This window comes from Taudactylus pleione, unplaced genomic scaffold (assembly GCF_031769625.1).
Source record: "Taudactylus pleione unplaced genomic scaffold, aTauple2 ptg000854l, whole genome shotgun sequence".
Taxonomy (NCBI): Eukaryota; Metazoa; Chordata; class Amphibia; order Anura; family Myobatrachidae; genus Taudactylus; species Taudactylus pleione.
In genome coordinates this window covers 1,822,161-1,837,428 of record NW_028285256.1, presented here as the reverse complement: position 1 = coordinate 1,837,428, position 15,268 = coordinate 1,822,161, and the positions used below count along the sequence as shown (strand labels likewise).

The 15,268-nt window shown below is 52.3% G+C and overlaps 1 protein-coding gene across 1 annotated transcript in view; it reads left to right on the top strand.

Moving 5' to 3' along the window:
- Window positions 1-15,268, top strand: part of PRPF19 (pre-mRNA processing factor 19) — a 39,485-nt gene that overhangs the window by 21,018 nt on the left and 3,199 nt on the right. The window contains exons 10-13 of the mRNA XM_088458833.1: window positions 681-790; window positions 13,404-13,559; window positions 13,661-13,730; window positions 13,805-13,890. Of these exons, the coding sequence (XP_088314959.1) occupies window positions 681-790; window positions 13,404-13,559; window positions 13,661-13,730; window positions 13,805-13,890 (422 nt within the window). The remainder of the gene's footprint in view (window positions 1-680; window positions 791-13,403; window positions 13,560-13,660; window positions 13,731-13,804; window positions 13,891-15,268) is intronic.

Below are 15,268 nucleotides of genomic sequence, written 5' to 3'. Positions count from 1 at the left end.
AAATCTGAACGAATGTTTCACAATACCCACAGTTTGCAGATCCTGTATCCTCTGCCTAAATGGAATATGAATAAATGGGTTACTCATATAGCACACTTGTCCAAGGCCACTATTATTCCAATTGTGAATGCCGCAGCCCTTAAGTTTGGTGCTAATAGGAAAAAGAACATTCTTAAGTCTATTTATGTAGCAACAGGTACTTCCGGGGAAACCTAGTTCAGCATCTGCTTGGGTGAGAAACTGATCGATGGTCTGCAGTCAGAAAGGCGTATATGTTAGTGATATTCGCTGAGCACACGGGACGCGGCTCTGGATAATGGTTTTATTGGGCTTGAATTCTTTGTGCTTTCTGCTCACCGAACTCTGGCTCTACATTTTGGAGGTGGATTCATAGTTTACAGGTGGGTACACTGACTAGACGATATGTTGCCCTATCTGGCGCATCGGGCCGACATGTCGTCCACATCGGCAAGTGTGTACCCACTATGAGTGATGATGCGCGCTCCCATGGGGTCATTCATTGCATCTACAGATCGAGTCTACATGCTTGTGTTTTTTTAGTTATTGTTTGTTCAGGAAAAGACTGCTCCTAACGCTCTAATAGTGACAAACAGAAGGTTGTAAAACGCTCAGGGTTTCCACATCATCTGATAGTACTGAAGAGTCCCCTTGTCTTTCAGGCGGAGCTGATAAGAGCGTGGTGGTGTTTGATTCCACGTCACAGCAGATCCTCGCGACACTTAAAGGTCACACAAAGAAGGTCACCAGTGTTGTGTTTCACCCTTCGCAGGTTTGCTTATGTTCTGTCCTTTTCATTGACACTTTAGATTTTCTTCCATGTGTGCTTGTAAAAAATAGTGAACTTTCTACTTCAGGGTCCATAGGGGTCCACAGGGTGACCTTGGGGTATAGCTGGATCCTGGATCCTCGGGCACCACGGAGTTAAAGCTTTCAGCTGCTCCCAGGATGCACTTGGGTCCAACCTCCCCTATACCCCGCCCCCGAGCCACAGGCACCTCAGTTTTAGATGGTGCCAGGCCGGAGTCGGGTCACCCTGCGGGGTGGGCTGCAGGAGCAGCCCCCTAAAGCTTTTAATTTTTTATTTAACTTAGTTAAAATTTATTTATTTTTTACTTCAGTTTTTCTCCAGAGCGGCAGCGCTGGGCTGTCTGTACAGACGCCCACGCTGCCGCTCCTTCTCCCTGCTGGCGCCGCGACGCCAGCACTGAACTGGGGATCGCGGCGGGGGAAGCCAGAGTCTGTACTAGCCGGACTCTGGTTTCCCCCGGGACTCCTGCCGGAAGACGCCGGGGAGATCAGGTAAGCCGCGCACCGCTGATTAGCGGCGGTGCGCGGGTTCCTTTCAAATGCAGTCCCATGCCCCCGGTCTAGGGGGTATGGAAAGCTTTAGCTGCTCCCAGGATGCACTTGGGTCCGTCCTCCTCTATACCCCGGCCACAGCACCTCAGTTTGAGTTGGTGCCCGGCCGGAGTCGGGTCACCTGCGCAGGGGGGCTGCAGGAGCAGCCCCCAAAAGCTTTCTATTTTTATTTAAAAAAAAAAAAAAAAAGAGCCTGTTAGATTTTTATTTTAAAACAGAGGCTCTAGAGTGGCAGCGACGGGCTGTCTATGCAGACGCCCACGCTGCCGCTCTCCTTCCCCGCTGGCGCCGCTACTGCACTGGGGATCGCGGCGGGAGGCCAGAGTCCGTACTAGCCGGACTCTGGGTCCCTCCCTGGACTGCTGCCGGAGTCGCCGGGGACAAGGTAAGCCGCGAGTCGCCGATTAGCGGCGGCTCGCGGGTTTTGCCTGCAAATGCAGTCCTTTGCCCCCGGTCCTAGGGGACAGACCGGGGGCCGCTAGCGGTGGCAGCGGGCTCCCCCTCTGAGGAGGAATAACCCGTGGGACCACTAGACCACCAGGGATATATGGCAAGCGGGATGCCGGCAAGCCCTGGGGTTAATATGCTAGCCAGGGGAGGAAGCCTTCCCTGTTTAGCGGCTCCTCCCCTCAGCTCAGCGCGCCTTTCAGCACGGAGTCTGGCGTCGCTGAGCTGCAGATTACTCGGCCACTCCTCCTCTGAGGTCTCCAGCGGCCATTTTCTCACAGTGGCAGCGCAGATCTTCAGGGAGCACGCGGACCGGTCCCCCTGTGTACCTCTCCCCTGATTAAGGACAGCGTACACAGCACTATAGCCCTCCCAGACACTGAATCTGGGCAGGTTGATTGTAGTGGAAAGGTGCAGTGAGTATATCTTCCTGCATGGTATGTGACTTTTGCTAGTGCTGCCTGTCTGTGCTTATTTTCCGCTTACTGTCAGCTTATACCTATCCCTTTACTTCTCCTACAAGCCCTACAGGTGTGTGGGGGAGGGGCGTTTCTACTGACCTCACTTATATAGATCACGTATTTGTGAGGTCCGTCACATACAGTTGTGTGCTACACAGTGCCGTATTGTGGGCTGTTGTTTAGCACACCGGTGAGTGCGTTTTCTTCTGCCCTGTTGCCAGATATATTTTTTGACTATATAATCTGTCATGTCAGACGAGGAGGTTGAGCGCTCAGTGGCTCCGGTGTTGGCCTCCTGCGGACGCTGTTCTGCAGGAGTAGATGGGGAGGATTTGTCACAGGATGGCCTGTGTAGTCGATGCCAGGTGGCTCCTGGCCCATCCAGACCTTCTCTGGCGCAGGAACCACCGTGGGCGATGTTTTCTCAAGTGCTGGTGTCTATTGCGGACCGTCTGTCGGTCCCGGCAGCTCTCCCTACTAGGGCGTTGCCCCAGCCGACCATCCCCCATTCCCCGGGTGTCCCGCAGTTATTGCGGAGTCCTCCTGGGTCTCAGTCGGTGGGTCCCTATGCGGGGTTGCCTATGTATATACAGGCTTCCCCTGTGCCGCAGCAGCCTGTGGTACCTTTTCAGGCCCCTATGGTGACTCCTCCACCCTGGGTGGATGTGCTCTCCAACTCCGTGCAAAATTTGGCGGCCGCTTCCTCGGCTTTTCAGTCAATGTTGCAGACTGACATGCCTTCTAGGATTTCAAAACGCCCACTCATGACACGGGCTGCTCAGGTATCGGACTCAGAGGGTTCCTCAGATGATGGGGAGGTCCCTGATGACACTGACTCGGACGCCTCGGTCCAGGAAATGGATACCAAGTCGTCCATTAATGTGCGAGCACTAGTTAGGGCGGTGCGAGCTATTCTTCTTATAGAGGATGAGGCACCGGTTCCTAAGTCGAAGTTTCCTAGTTTCAAAAAAACTAAGGTGGCTTCTGCGGTGTTTCCCCTGTCGGATCAGTTGACGGATCATATGGCGGTAGCTTGGCAGGCGCCCAGTAAGAGATTCCTTCCTCAGAAGCGGTTGGCTTCTAATTACCCCTTCCCTGAGGCACATTGTAAAAAATGGGAAACTCCACCGGCGGTGGATTCCCATGTCACCCGTTTAACTTGGGGCGCCACCTTACCATTACCGTCGATATCCTCGCTGAAGGATCCCACGGACAGGAAAGTTGAGACTTGCTTAAAGTCTATTTACTCCCTCTCCGGGGCGGTGGCCCGACCGTCCATGGCCATCTCCTGGGTGGCCAAGGCCATTGAGGGGTGGGCCAATGCATTGGAAGATACCTTCCCGGACGACGCTCCGGATGTCCAGCGGGCGTTGTTGGGACAAATGAGGGACGCTGCTTCTTACATTGGAGAAGCTTCTTTAGATGCTAGTCTGCTGACCTCGCGGGTATCGGCTGCAGCGGTGTCTGCCCGCCGATCCTTATGGTTGCGGTCCTGGAGAGCGGACTCTGATTCAAAGAAAGGTCTAGAGGCCTTACCTTTCAATGGGGAATTACTATTTGGTCCGGACTTGGACAAAATAGTGGACACCCTGGCTAAATCCAAGTCGGCCTTCCTCCCTTCGGCGGCACTGCCTGCTAAGGTTCGGAGTTCGGCTTTTCGTTCCTTTCGGGTTCAGGGTAAGGCGAAAGGTCAGTCCTTCCCGAGACAGTCTGCGAGTAAGACGGCCTCTAAACCCAAGAAGCAAGCCTGGAGTGCTCGGCGCCCTTCTTCCAAGCAGGAAGATAAACCTGCGGCCTGATGGGACGGGCCTCCCTCTGGGGGACCTCAGAGTGGGAGGCCGACTTCGTCTATTTGCCCAGTGCTGGCACAATACCACCACGGATGCCTGGGTTCGAGAAGTGGTCTCCCAGGTGTACGCCCTGTCTTTTCGGCACAGACCACCCCACCAGTTTTTCTGCACAAGTCCTTCTCAGGACAAGACCAAGGCGTTACAGGTTCAGGAGGCTATAGAGTCCTTGCTGAAAGCAGGGGTCATTGTTCCCGTTCCTCTATCACAACGAGGGACGGGGTATTATTCGTCTCTGTTTCTGGTGCAGAAACCCAATGGTTCTCATCGCCCTATCCTCAACTTGAAGTCTCTGAACAAATTCCTCAGAGTTCCCAAGTTCAGGATGGAAACGTTACGTTCCATCATTCTGGCGATGGAACCGGGGGATTACATGGTGTCCCTGGACATCCAGGACGCCTACCTCCATGTTCCGATAGCATCTTCACACCAGCGGTATCTGAGGTTCGCTATCCTTCAACACCACTATCAGTTCCGGGCGCTACCCTTTGGTCTCTCCACGGCACCGAGGGTGTTCACGAAGATTATGGCGGTCATGGCCGCACATCTTCGGAACCAGAATGTACGGCTGCTGCCGTACCTGGACGACCTCCTGTTGCTGGCGAGCTCCCCGGAGGTACTGCTTCAACATCTCCACCTGACGATCGCTTGCCTGCAAGCACACGGGTGGTTGATAGATTGGAAAAAGTCCTCCCTGATTCCATCACAGCGGATGGTTCATTTGGGAGCCCTGCTGGATTCGCGTCAGCAAAGGATCTTCCTGACTCCGGAGAAGGTCGCCTCCCTACAGCTGCGGATACGCAGTTGCCTGAGCCGTTGCCGCCTGTCGGTCCATTCGGCTATGAGAGTTCTGGGGTCCATGGTGTCGACATTCGACATGGTGGAATTTGCCCAGTTCCATTCCCGGCCCCTGCAGGGGCTGATTCTATCAGAATGGAACGGGTTACCTCACCGGGTCCGCTCTCAGGTGCTGGTGTTGTCTCCGGACGTTCGGCTATCTTTGGCTTGGTGGCTTCAGACAGCTCATCTGGTCGAGGGGCGCCCATTTTGGATCCCGGACTGGGTCCTGCTCACGACGGATGCCAGTCTCCGGGGTTGGGGGGCAGTGACCGGCTCTTTGTCGCTTCAGGGTCGTTGGTCAGCGGAAGAAGCACTTCTCCCCATCAACATCCTGGAACTGCGGGCAGTATACAGGGCCCTACAGTCGTCCGGCCCCGCTCTTCACGGAAGGGCGGTACAGGTGCAGTCCGACAACGCCACCACGGTGGCGTATATCAACCACCAAGGCGGAACTCGCGGTCAGGCAGCGATGTCGGAGGTGTCTCGTATCCTGACTTGGGCGGAGGGTCACATTCCAGCGATCTCGGCGGTCTTCATCCCCGGAGTCCTCAATTGGGAGGCGGACTTCCTCAGCCGTCACGACGTGCATCCCGGGGAATGGTCGCTTCACCCAGAGGTGTTTCAGCTACTCGTGGACAGGTGGGGACTGCCGGAGCTGGACTTGATGGCCTCCCGTCACAATCACAAGTTGCCCGTTTACGGGTCAAGGACAAGAGACGCAGGTGCAAGTCTGGTGGACGCGCTGTCGGTGAAATGGACGTTTCACCTGGCGTATCTGTTTCCTCCGATATCCCTGCTTCCTCGGGTTCTGCGGAAATTCAAGCAGGACGGCGGCATGCTCGTGCTGGTAGCTCCGGCGTGGCCCAGACGTCCTTGGTACTCCGATCTCAGGAGCCTCTCCATCGACGCTCCGTACCTTCTTCCTCAGTGTCCGGGCCTGTTGTCTCAGGGGCCCTGCCTTTACCCGGATCTGGGTCGGCTGCCTTTGACGGCGTGGCTCTTGAGACAGCCGTCTTGAGGTCTCGGGGCTTCTCCAGTTCGGTTATTGGTACCATGCTCAGGGCACGCAAGCCTGCTTCAGCACGGATTTATCACAGAGTGTGGCACACTTACTTTCAGTGGTGTGAGTCCAGACATTATGATCCTCAGGTGTTCCGAGTTTCTAGGATCTTGGAATTTCTTCAGTCAGGATTGGATCTCGGCTTACGCCTTGCATCTCTGAAGGTTCATGTGTCCGCCTTGTCCGTGTGGTTTCAACGGCGGATTGCAATACTACCAGACGTTCACACCTTTTTCCAAGGTGTTCTCAGGATCCAGCCTCCCTTTGTGCCTCCTGTGGCTCCTTGGGACTTGGCGGTGGTGCTACGGGTCCTGCAGGGTCCTCCGTTTGAGCCTCTTGAGGCGGTGGAGCTCAAGTGGCTGACATTTAAGACGGTTTTTCTCCTGGCAATTGCTTCGGCCTGGAGGGTGTCTGAATTGGGGGTGCTTTCCTGTCGCCCTCCTTTCCTGATTTTTCACCAGGACAGAGCGGTGCTCCGCACTCGTCCTGAGTTTTTGCCCAAAGTGGTCTCGAAGTTCCATATTAATCAGGAACTTGTTGTGCCAGCTTTTCAGTCCCCTGATCTTTCAGCTGGTGAGACTTCCTTAGATGTGGTCCGGGCGCTTAGAATTTATGTAGACCGGACGGCTTCGGTTAGGAAGTCTGATTCCTTGTTTATCCTCTTTGGTTTTCACAAGAGGGGTTGGCCTGCCAACAAACAAACGTTAGCCCGTTGGCTTTGTTCCGTTATTTGTGAGGCTTATGCACAGGAGGGCTTACCTGTGCCAGCCTCTGTTAAGGCTCATTCCACTCGTTCTGTGGGTCCCTCTTGGGCTGCTAGACGTGGCGCTTCTGCTGTTCAGCTGTGTAAGGCGGCCACTTGGTCTTCAATTGAAACGTTTTTGAGGTTCTATGCGTTTGACACCTTTGCCTCTCAGGATGCATCCTTTGGGCGCCGGGTACTCCTTTCAGCACAGGAGCGTCCCCGCCCTTAGTTGTACTGCTTTGGGACATCCCCAAGGTCAACCCTGTGGACCCCCTATGGACCCTGAAGTAGAAAACAAGAGATATGGTAAGAACTTACCTTTGTTATCTGTTTCTACGAAGTCCATAGGGTCCACAGGGCGCCCGCCCTGACGCACCTTGCTTCAAATGGGCTGTGTGGCTGGTCACCGGTTTTCCGTCTCCCATTTCTGTGAGTATGGTTTCTTGTGTGTTCCAGTCTTCCTTCTCTCTGTTTAGTCTCCTCCTCCGGCCTTGGCTGCTTACCAACTGAGGTGCTGTGGCCGGGGGCGGGATATAGAGGAGGACGGACCCAAGTGCATCCTGGGAGCAGCTAAAGCTTTAACTGCGTGGTGCCCATGGATCCAGATCCAGCTATATACCCCAAGGTCAACCCTGTGGACCCTATGGACTTCGTAGAAACAGAGATAACAAAGGTAAGTTCTTACCATATCTCTTGTTATCTTCCTGCATGGTATGTGACTTTTGCTAGTGCTGCCTGTCTGTCTTTTTTCTACTTACTGTCAGCCTATACCTGTCCCTTTCCTTCTCCTACAAGCCCTACAGGTGTGCGGGGGAAGGGTGTTTCTACTGACCTCACCTATATAGATCACGTATTGGTGAGGTCCGTCACATACAGTTGTGTGCTACACGGTGCCATATTGTGGGCTGTTGTCCAGCACACGGGTGAGTGCGCACGTTTTCTTCCAACGTCATGTCCGAGGAGGAGATTGAGCACTCCGGGGCTCCGGTATTGTTCTCCTGCAGGCGCTGTTCTGCAGGAGTGGATAGGGAGGATTTGTCACAGGACGGCCTGTGTGGACGGTGCCAGGCGCTCCCTGGTATGTCTAAACCTCCCATGTCGCAGGAGCCAGCATGGGCGATATTTTCCCAGGTGCTGGTGTCCATCGCGGACCGTCTGTCGGTCCCGACTGCCGCCCCTACTAGGGCGTTGCCCCAGCCTGCCATCCCCCATTCCCCGGGTGTCCCACAATTATTGCAGACTCCCCCGGGGTCTCAGCCTGTTGGTCCCTATGCGGGGTTGCCAATGTATATTCAGTCCACCCCTGTGGCACAGCAGGCTGTGGTGCCGTTTCAGGCTCCTGTGGCAACTCCTCCACCCTGGGTGGATGCGCTTTCCCACACTGTCCAAGATTTGGCGGCAACATCTTCGGCTTTTCAGTCGATGTTGCGCAGTGACGTGCCCTCCAGGGCGTCTAAACGCTCAGTCATGGCGCAGGCTGCGCATCTTCCGGATTCTGAGGTGTCCTCGGATGATGGTGAGGTGCAGGATGACTCGGCCTCAGATGCCTCAGTCCAGGAGGTAGACACTAAGTCTTCCATCAATGTGCGGGCTCTGGTTAAGGAGGTGCGGGCCATTCTTCTGATTGAGGATGAGGCACCCGCTCCCAAGTCGAGGTATCCTAGTTTTAAAAGAGCTAAGGTTACTTCTGCAGCGTTCCCCTTGTCTGATCAGTTGACTGATCACATGGCGGTGGCCTGGCAGACACCCAGTAAGCGTTTCCTGCCACAGAAACGCTTGGCGTCCAATTATCCATTCCCGGAGGCGCATTGTAAGAAATGGGAAACTCCGCCTGCAGTCGATAACCATGTAACACGCCTCATCAGGAGTGCTACTTTGCCATTGCCGTCTATATCCTCGCTGAAGGATCCTACGGACAGGAAGGTGGAGACTTGTTTAAAGTCTATTTATTCTCTCTCAGGGGCGGTAGCCCGGCCGTCCATGGCCATCTCCTGGGTGGCCAAGGCCATTGAGGGGTGGGCCAACGCCTTGGAGGACGCGTTTACGGATGAAGCTCCGGACGTCCAGAGGGCGTTGTTAGGACAGATGAGAGATGCCGCCTCCTACATTGGAGAAGCATCTTTGGATGCTAGCCTGTTGACCTCTAGGGTTTCGGCGGCAGCAGTGTCTGCTCGTAGATCCTTGTGCTTGCGGTCTTGGAGAGCAGACGCGGATTCAAAGAAAGGCTTGGAGGCCTTACCTTTTAATGGAGAATTACTATTTGGTCCGGACCTGGACAAAATAGTAGATACCCTGGCGAAATCCAAGTCAGCCTTCCTCCCTTCAGCTAATACACCTGCTAAAGTCCGGAGCTCGGCCTTTCGTTCCTTTCGGGTTCAGGGCAAGGCAAAGGGTCAGTCCTTCCCGAGGCAGTCCGCACCCAAGACCGCCTCAAAGCCAAAGAAGCAAGCCTGGAGTGCTAGGCGCCCTTCTTCCAAGCCAGAAGATAAGCCTTCTGCGTGATGGGACGGGCCTCCCTCTGGGGGACTCCAGAGTGGGAAGCCGACTTCTTCAATTCGCCCAGTGCTGGCACAATACCACCACGGATGCCTGGGTGCGAGAAGTGGTCTCCCAGGGGTACGCCCTGTCTTTTCGGCACAGGCCGCCTTGCCAGTTTTTTTGCACAAGTCCTTCTCAGGACAAAACCAAGGCCTTGCAGGTTCAGGAAGCCATAGAGGCCTTGCTGACGGCGGGGGTCATTATACCCGTACCACAGTCTCAACGTGGGATGGGGTATTACTCTACGCTGTTTCTGGTGCAGAAACCCAATGGCTCTCATCGCCCCATTCTCAATTTGAAGTCCCTGAACAGGTTTCTCAGGGTTCCCAAATTCAGGATGGAAACTTTGCGTTCCATCATTCTGGCGATGGAACCGGGGGATTATATGGTTTCCCTGGATATCCAGGACGCCTACCTCCATGTGCCTATAGCAACATCGCACCAACAGTTTCTGCGGTTTGCTATTCTCCACAACCACTACCAATTCAGGGCTCTACCCTTTGGTCTCTCCACGGCACCAAGGGTATTTACCAAGGTGATGGCGGTCATGGCGGCTCACCTTCGGAGCCAGGGGATACGGTTGCTACCGTATCTAGACGACCTCCTCTTGCTCGCAAGCTCCCCGGAGGTACTGATCCAGCATCTCCACCTGACGGTCGCTTGTCTACAGGCGCACGGCTGGTTGATCAACTGGAAGAAGTCCTCCCTCATCCCATCACAGCGGATGGTTCATTTGGGGGCCCTGCTGGACTCTCGTCAGCAACGGATTTTTCTGACTCCAGAGAAGGTCTCCTCCTTACAGCTGCGGATTCACGGCTGTCTGAGCAGTGGCAGAGTGTCGGTGCACTCAGCGATGAGAGTTTTGGGGTCCATGGTGTCGGCATTCGACATGGTGGAGTTTGCCCAGTTCCATTCCAGGCCCCTGCAGGGGCTGATTCTTTCGGAGTGGAACGGATTGCCACACAGGATCCGCTCTCAGATGCTGGTGTTGTCCTCGGAGGTGCGTCTGTCCCTAGCCTGGTGGCTGCAGACAGCTCATCTCCTAGAGGGGCGCCCCTTTTGGATCCCGGAATGGGTTCTGCTCACGACAGATGCCAGTCTCCGGGGTTGGGGGGCGGTGACAGGCTCCTTGTCACTTCAGGGTCGTTGGTCGGCAGAGAAAGCGATTCTTCCCATCAAAATCCTGGAACAGAGCCCTGCAGTCGTCCGGCACCGCTCTTCACGGAAGGGCCGTTCAGGTGCAGTCTGACAACGCCACCACGGTGGCGTACATCAATCACCAGGGAGGGACTCGCAGTCGAGCTGCGATGTTGGAGGTGTCCCGCGTCCTGGCTTGGGCGGAGCGCTATCTTCCAGCTCTCTCGGCAGTTTTCATCCCAGGAGTCCTCAATTGGGAGGCAGACTTCCTCAGCCGTTACGACGTGCATCCCGGGGAATGGTCGCTTCATCCAGAGGTACTCCAACTACTCGTGGACAAGTGGAGGCTGCCAGAGCTGGACCTGATGGCGTCCCGTCACAATCACAAGCTGCCCGTGTACGGGTCAAGGACAAGGGACGCAGGCGCAAGTCTGATAGACGCGCTGTCGGTGAGATGGCTGTTTCAACTGGCTTACTTGTTCCCTCCGATATCTCTGCTGCCTCGGGTCCTGCGCAAGTTCAAACAGGACGGAGGCACACTGATCCTGGTGGCCCCAGCGTGGCCTAGAAGGCCGTGGTACTCCGATCTGCGGAGCTTGTCCATCGACGCTCCGTTCCTCCTACCTCAACGGCGGGATCTGTTGTCTCAGGGGCCCTGTCTTCACCCGGATCTGGGTCGACTATCTTTGACGGCGTGGCTCTTGAGACAGCCGTCCTGAGGTCTCGGGGCTTTTCTAGCTCCGTTATTACCACCATGCTGAGGGCGCGCAAGCCTGCTTCCGCGAGGATCTATCACAGAGTGTGGCACACTTACTTTCAGTGGTGCGAGGCCAGAAAATATGATCCCCAGGTGTTCCGGGTTTCGCGTATTTTGGCTTTCCTTCAGTCGGGTTTGGATTTAGGATTACGTCTTTCCTCACTGAAGGTGCACATGTCTGCTCTGTCGGTGTGGTTCCAGCGCAGGATCGCTGCTATGCCGGACGTACACACCTTTTTCCAGGGAGTTTTAAGAATCCAGCCTCCCTTTGTGCCACCTGTGGCCCCGTGGGATTTGGCGGTGGTTCTTCGGACCTTACAGGGTCCGCCTTTTGAGCCCTTGGAGTCAGTGGAGCTCAAGTGGCTAACTTTTAAGACTGTTTTCCTCTTGGCAATTGCTTCTGCCAGGAGGGTTTCAGATTTGGGGGCGCTTTCTTGTCGTCCCCCTTTTCTGATTTTTCATCAGGACAGAGCGGCGCTTCGCACTCGTCCTGATTTCCTGCCTAAGGTGGTTTCCAGGTTCCACATTAATCAGGAAATTGTTGTACCAGCCTTTCAGTCGCCTGATCTTTCGGCTGGGGAGACTTCCTTAGACGTTGTCCGTGCACTCCAGGTTTATGTGGACCGGACTAGTTCTGTGAGGAAGTCGGATTCTTTGTTTATCCTCTTTGGTTTTCACAAGAGGGGTTGGCCTGCCAACAAACAGACTCTAGCCCGTTGGCTTCGTTCTGTTATTATTGAGGCTTCCATTCAGACCTTTTTGAGGTTCTATGCGTTTGACACCTTTGCCTCTCAGGATGCATCCTTTGGGCGCTGGGTTCTCCTATCAGCACAGGAGCGTCCCCGTCCTTAGTTGGACTGCTTTGGGACATCCCCAAGGTCACCCTGTGGACCCCTATGGACCCTGAAGTAGAAAACAAGAGATATGGTAAGAACTTGCCTTTGTTATCTCTGTTTCTACGAAGTCATAGGGTCCACAGGGCACCCGCCCTGACGCACCTGGCTTCATAATGGCTGTGTGGCTGGTCACCGGTTTTCCGTCTCCCATTTCTGTGAGTATGGTTCTTGTGTGTTCCAGTCTTCCTTCTCTTTGTTTCGTCTCCTCCTCCGGCCTGGGCTGCTTACCAACTGAGGTGCCTGTGGCTCGGGGGCGGGGTAGAGGGGAGGTTGGACCCAAGTGCATCCTGGGAGCAGCTGAAAGCTTTAACTCCGTGGTGCCCGAGGATCCAGGATCCAGCTATACCCCAAGGTCACCCTGTGGACCCTATGGACTTCGTAGAAACAGAGATAACAAAGGTAAGTTCTTACCATATCTCTTGTTTTCTATTGCCCATTCATTCATCTGAATATTTGTTTTAATTGTATTTTGACAGCTACAAACCTTTGAACTGCCTGATCTAACTGAGACAGACATTTACATGTTTAGATGTGTCATTAAAGCGCAGCCTAACAAATCTATTGGGGAAGCATGTTTATTTTAGGTATTTTGAGAGCGGAATATGGTAAGTGTGAAGGTGCATACACATAGGACGTTCGTCAGCGATAACAATATCGCTGAACGATCTTCCTGTACCTTCCCGGTGTGCTGGATCGATATCAATCATCCAGCACACCACCAACGACGGACCCGAGATCAATGTCGATATCGACCAGGTTTGCCTGCATGCACGGCCGATGGACGATATTATCGTTCATACATGCCCGTGCATCGCTGGTCGTGGAAGGCACCAAAAAATGCATGATATGGTCGTTATCGTTTATATCGTGCATTTTTTATTGTACCGTGTGTACGCTTAATTAGAAGCTATGCAGTGTTCATGGAAACAATTCATTTTTCTCAGTGGTGGTTATACACTGTACTATTTAGTGCTATAAGTTTCTAATATTTTCTGTCCTTGCCAAAGTTTAAAATAGACTTTAGTCCCTACTTTTTTTTTTTTACCCTTGCTGCTGTTTCATTCAAATGTCTCTTGCTTTGCTCCTTTTGTAATCTGAATTTATGCGATTTTCATCCGCTATGTATTATCTGTATAACTTTTTTCTGTTGAGAATCCCTTGGATTATCAATAGGCAAAACTAATGGCAAAATGCACCAAAAGCTATTCTTGTAATGTAACACCCTTTTATAAATAGGTATCCTCCTTGTTATGAACCTATATTTTTTAGTTGCCTATTTTTTCTGACCTTCCCAGGAGCTGGTGTTTTCTGCCTCTCCCGACTCTACGATACGTGTCTGGTCTGTGCCAGGGGTCGCCTGTGTTCAGGTGTTAAGAGCTCATGAAGGGGCAGTGACTGGTCTAAGTCTGCATGCAACTGGGGATTACCTATTGAGCTGCTCAGATGACCAGGTAAAAACACCTTTTTTTTTTTTTTTTCTCTTGTATTTTGTGTCTTATACTAAACTGCAGACTGTTCATTCTGTTCATATCTTGCACCTATTCTCTTTAAGTACTGGGCATTCTCTGACATCCATGCAGGACGTGTACTCACCAAAGTAACAGATGAGACATCAGGGTGTGGTAAGCAGTCTTTTCCCCACACAATCCCATCAAGTCATGGATATGCTTGTATTATATCAACACTTTCTCCACAGCTCTCACCTGTGCTCAATTCCATCCTGATGGACTCATTTTTGGCACTGGTACCATGGACTCTCAAATTAAGATCTGGGATCTAAAGGTAAGTTGCTTGTAGACTAAACTGAAATGAAAATAAGAAGGAAAAACAAACGCCTACGATTGGTTTACTGAGGTGGGAAGTTGAACTGATTGTCTTCAACAGCAACGATAACACTAAGAATGGGAGTTCAGCTGTTAGTAATCACTTATACCACCTTTAGACACATGCCAAAAAACATTTTTTTTCCTATGCACATGTTACGACCCGGATCTTGGCTATGTCTGAATAGAAACTGCCCAGGTCGGAGTCCCTGCAATCAATGAGGGTTTTTCCTGGGACTTGCAACCCGGATTCAGTGCCCCAGCTTATGTCTGAAAGGCATAACCCGGGTGTTGATAACTCGGATCATGCCTAAAAAGACTTGATTTGTGGGGACAGTTGCGTTTGGAGATTACATCTCCAAGCGTCCACCGTTAGACAGAGAACCCGGGTTACTGGACGACCCAGGAATAACCTAGGACCATCACCCAGGTGTGAAAGAGATTAAGTACTGAATCCCCGGCTTCAACCCGTGTTCAGTGTCCAGGGTTACGAGCCGCGTTAAAGCCGGGGTTTATGTCTGGAAGTGGTGTTGAAGAAACGAAAGGAATTAGCAGTAACGATTATGGATGGCAAATCTTCAAATACAGTTCCATAGGTAAATCAAACTTGTAAATCTAAAAATCAACAAATGAGCACACAAAAAGTTAAAGTTTAGACAGTACTGGAAGAACAAGAATTGTGTACAGAAAACAAGAAGACAGGAGGTAGAAAGAGGTATGTGACTGTTTAGTGTTGACAACCGATAGATAAGCTTGAGCTGTAATAATAGCGGCTAAAATGCCTCTGCCCAATTTTTCATCCACCACTGTAAACACATTGTGTTGTTGTGGGTGCAGGAGGAGTGCATACACTTTAAATTCTAAACAATTGTCTGTAGCCCCTCCACCCTATATTCCATGTTTGCCATTACCAGTACATTTGTAAAGCATGTAATACGGATGTTCCCAACATTCAGAATGGTCTTTGTTTTTTTTTTTACCATTCACTGCACCTCTAGAACTGTTAAGAAATGTTTTTATGCCATTAAGTGAGTGTCAGAACTTGGGAGCCCAGGATAGTTAGGCCCTGTTAGCTGAGGAGGTAGGAAAGAGGTACCTCACTAATGCATGAATTATAGAAAGAAAAATATTTGACAGCTCATAAATAGAAGTTTTATTTTGACAACTACTCTTAGCTATTAGTAGAAAAAGCCTAAGAAGATGCACAATCCAATCAAAACCAGAAGTGCAGCTTGATCAGGGAAGACACACATAAGAGAAATAGTTTAGAAATCTTTTTTAAAGATGAAAATTTAATACATTGCACTACAATTGGACACAGGCTCTGGATGCCAAGG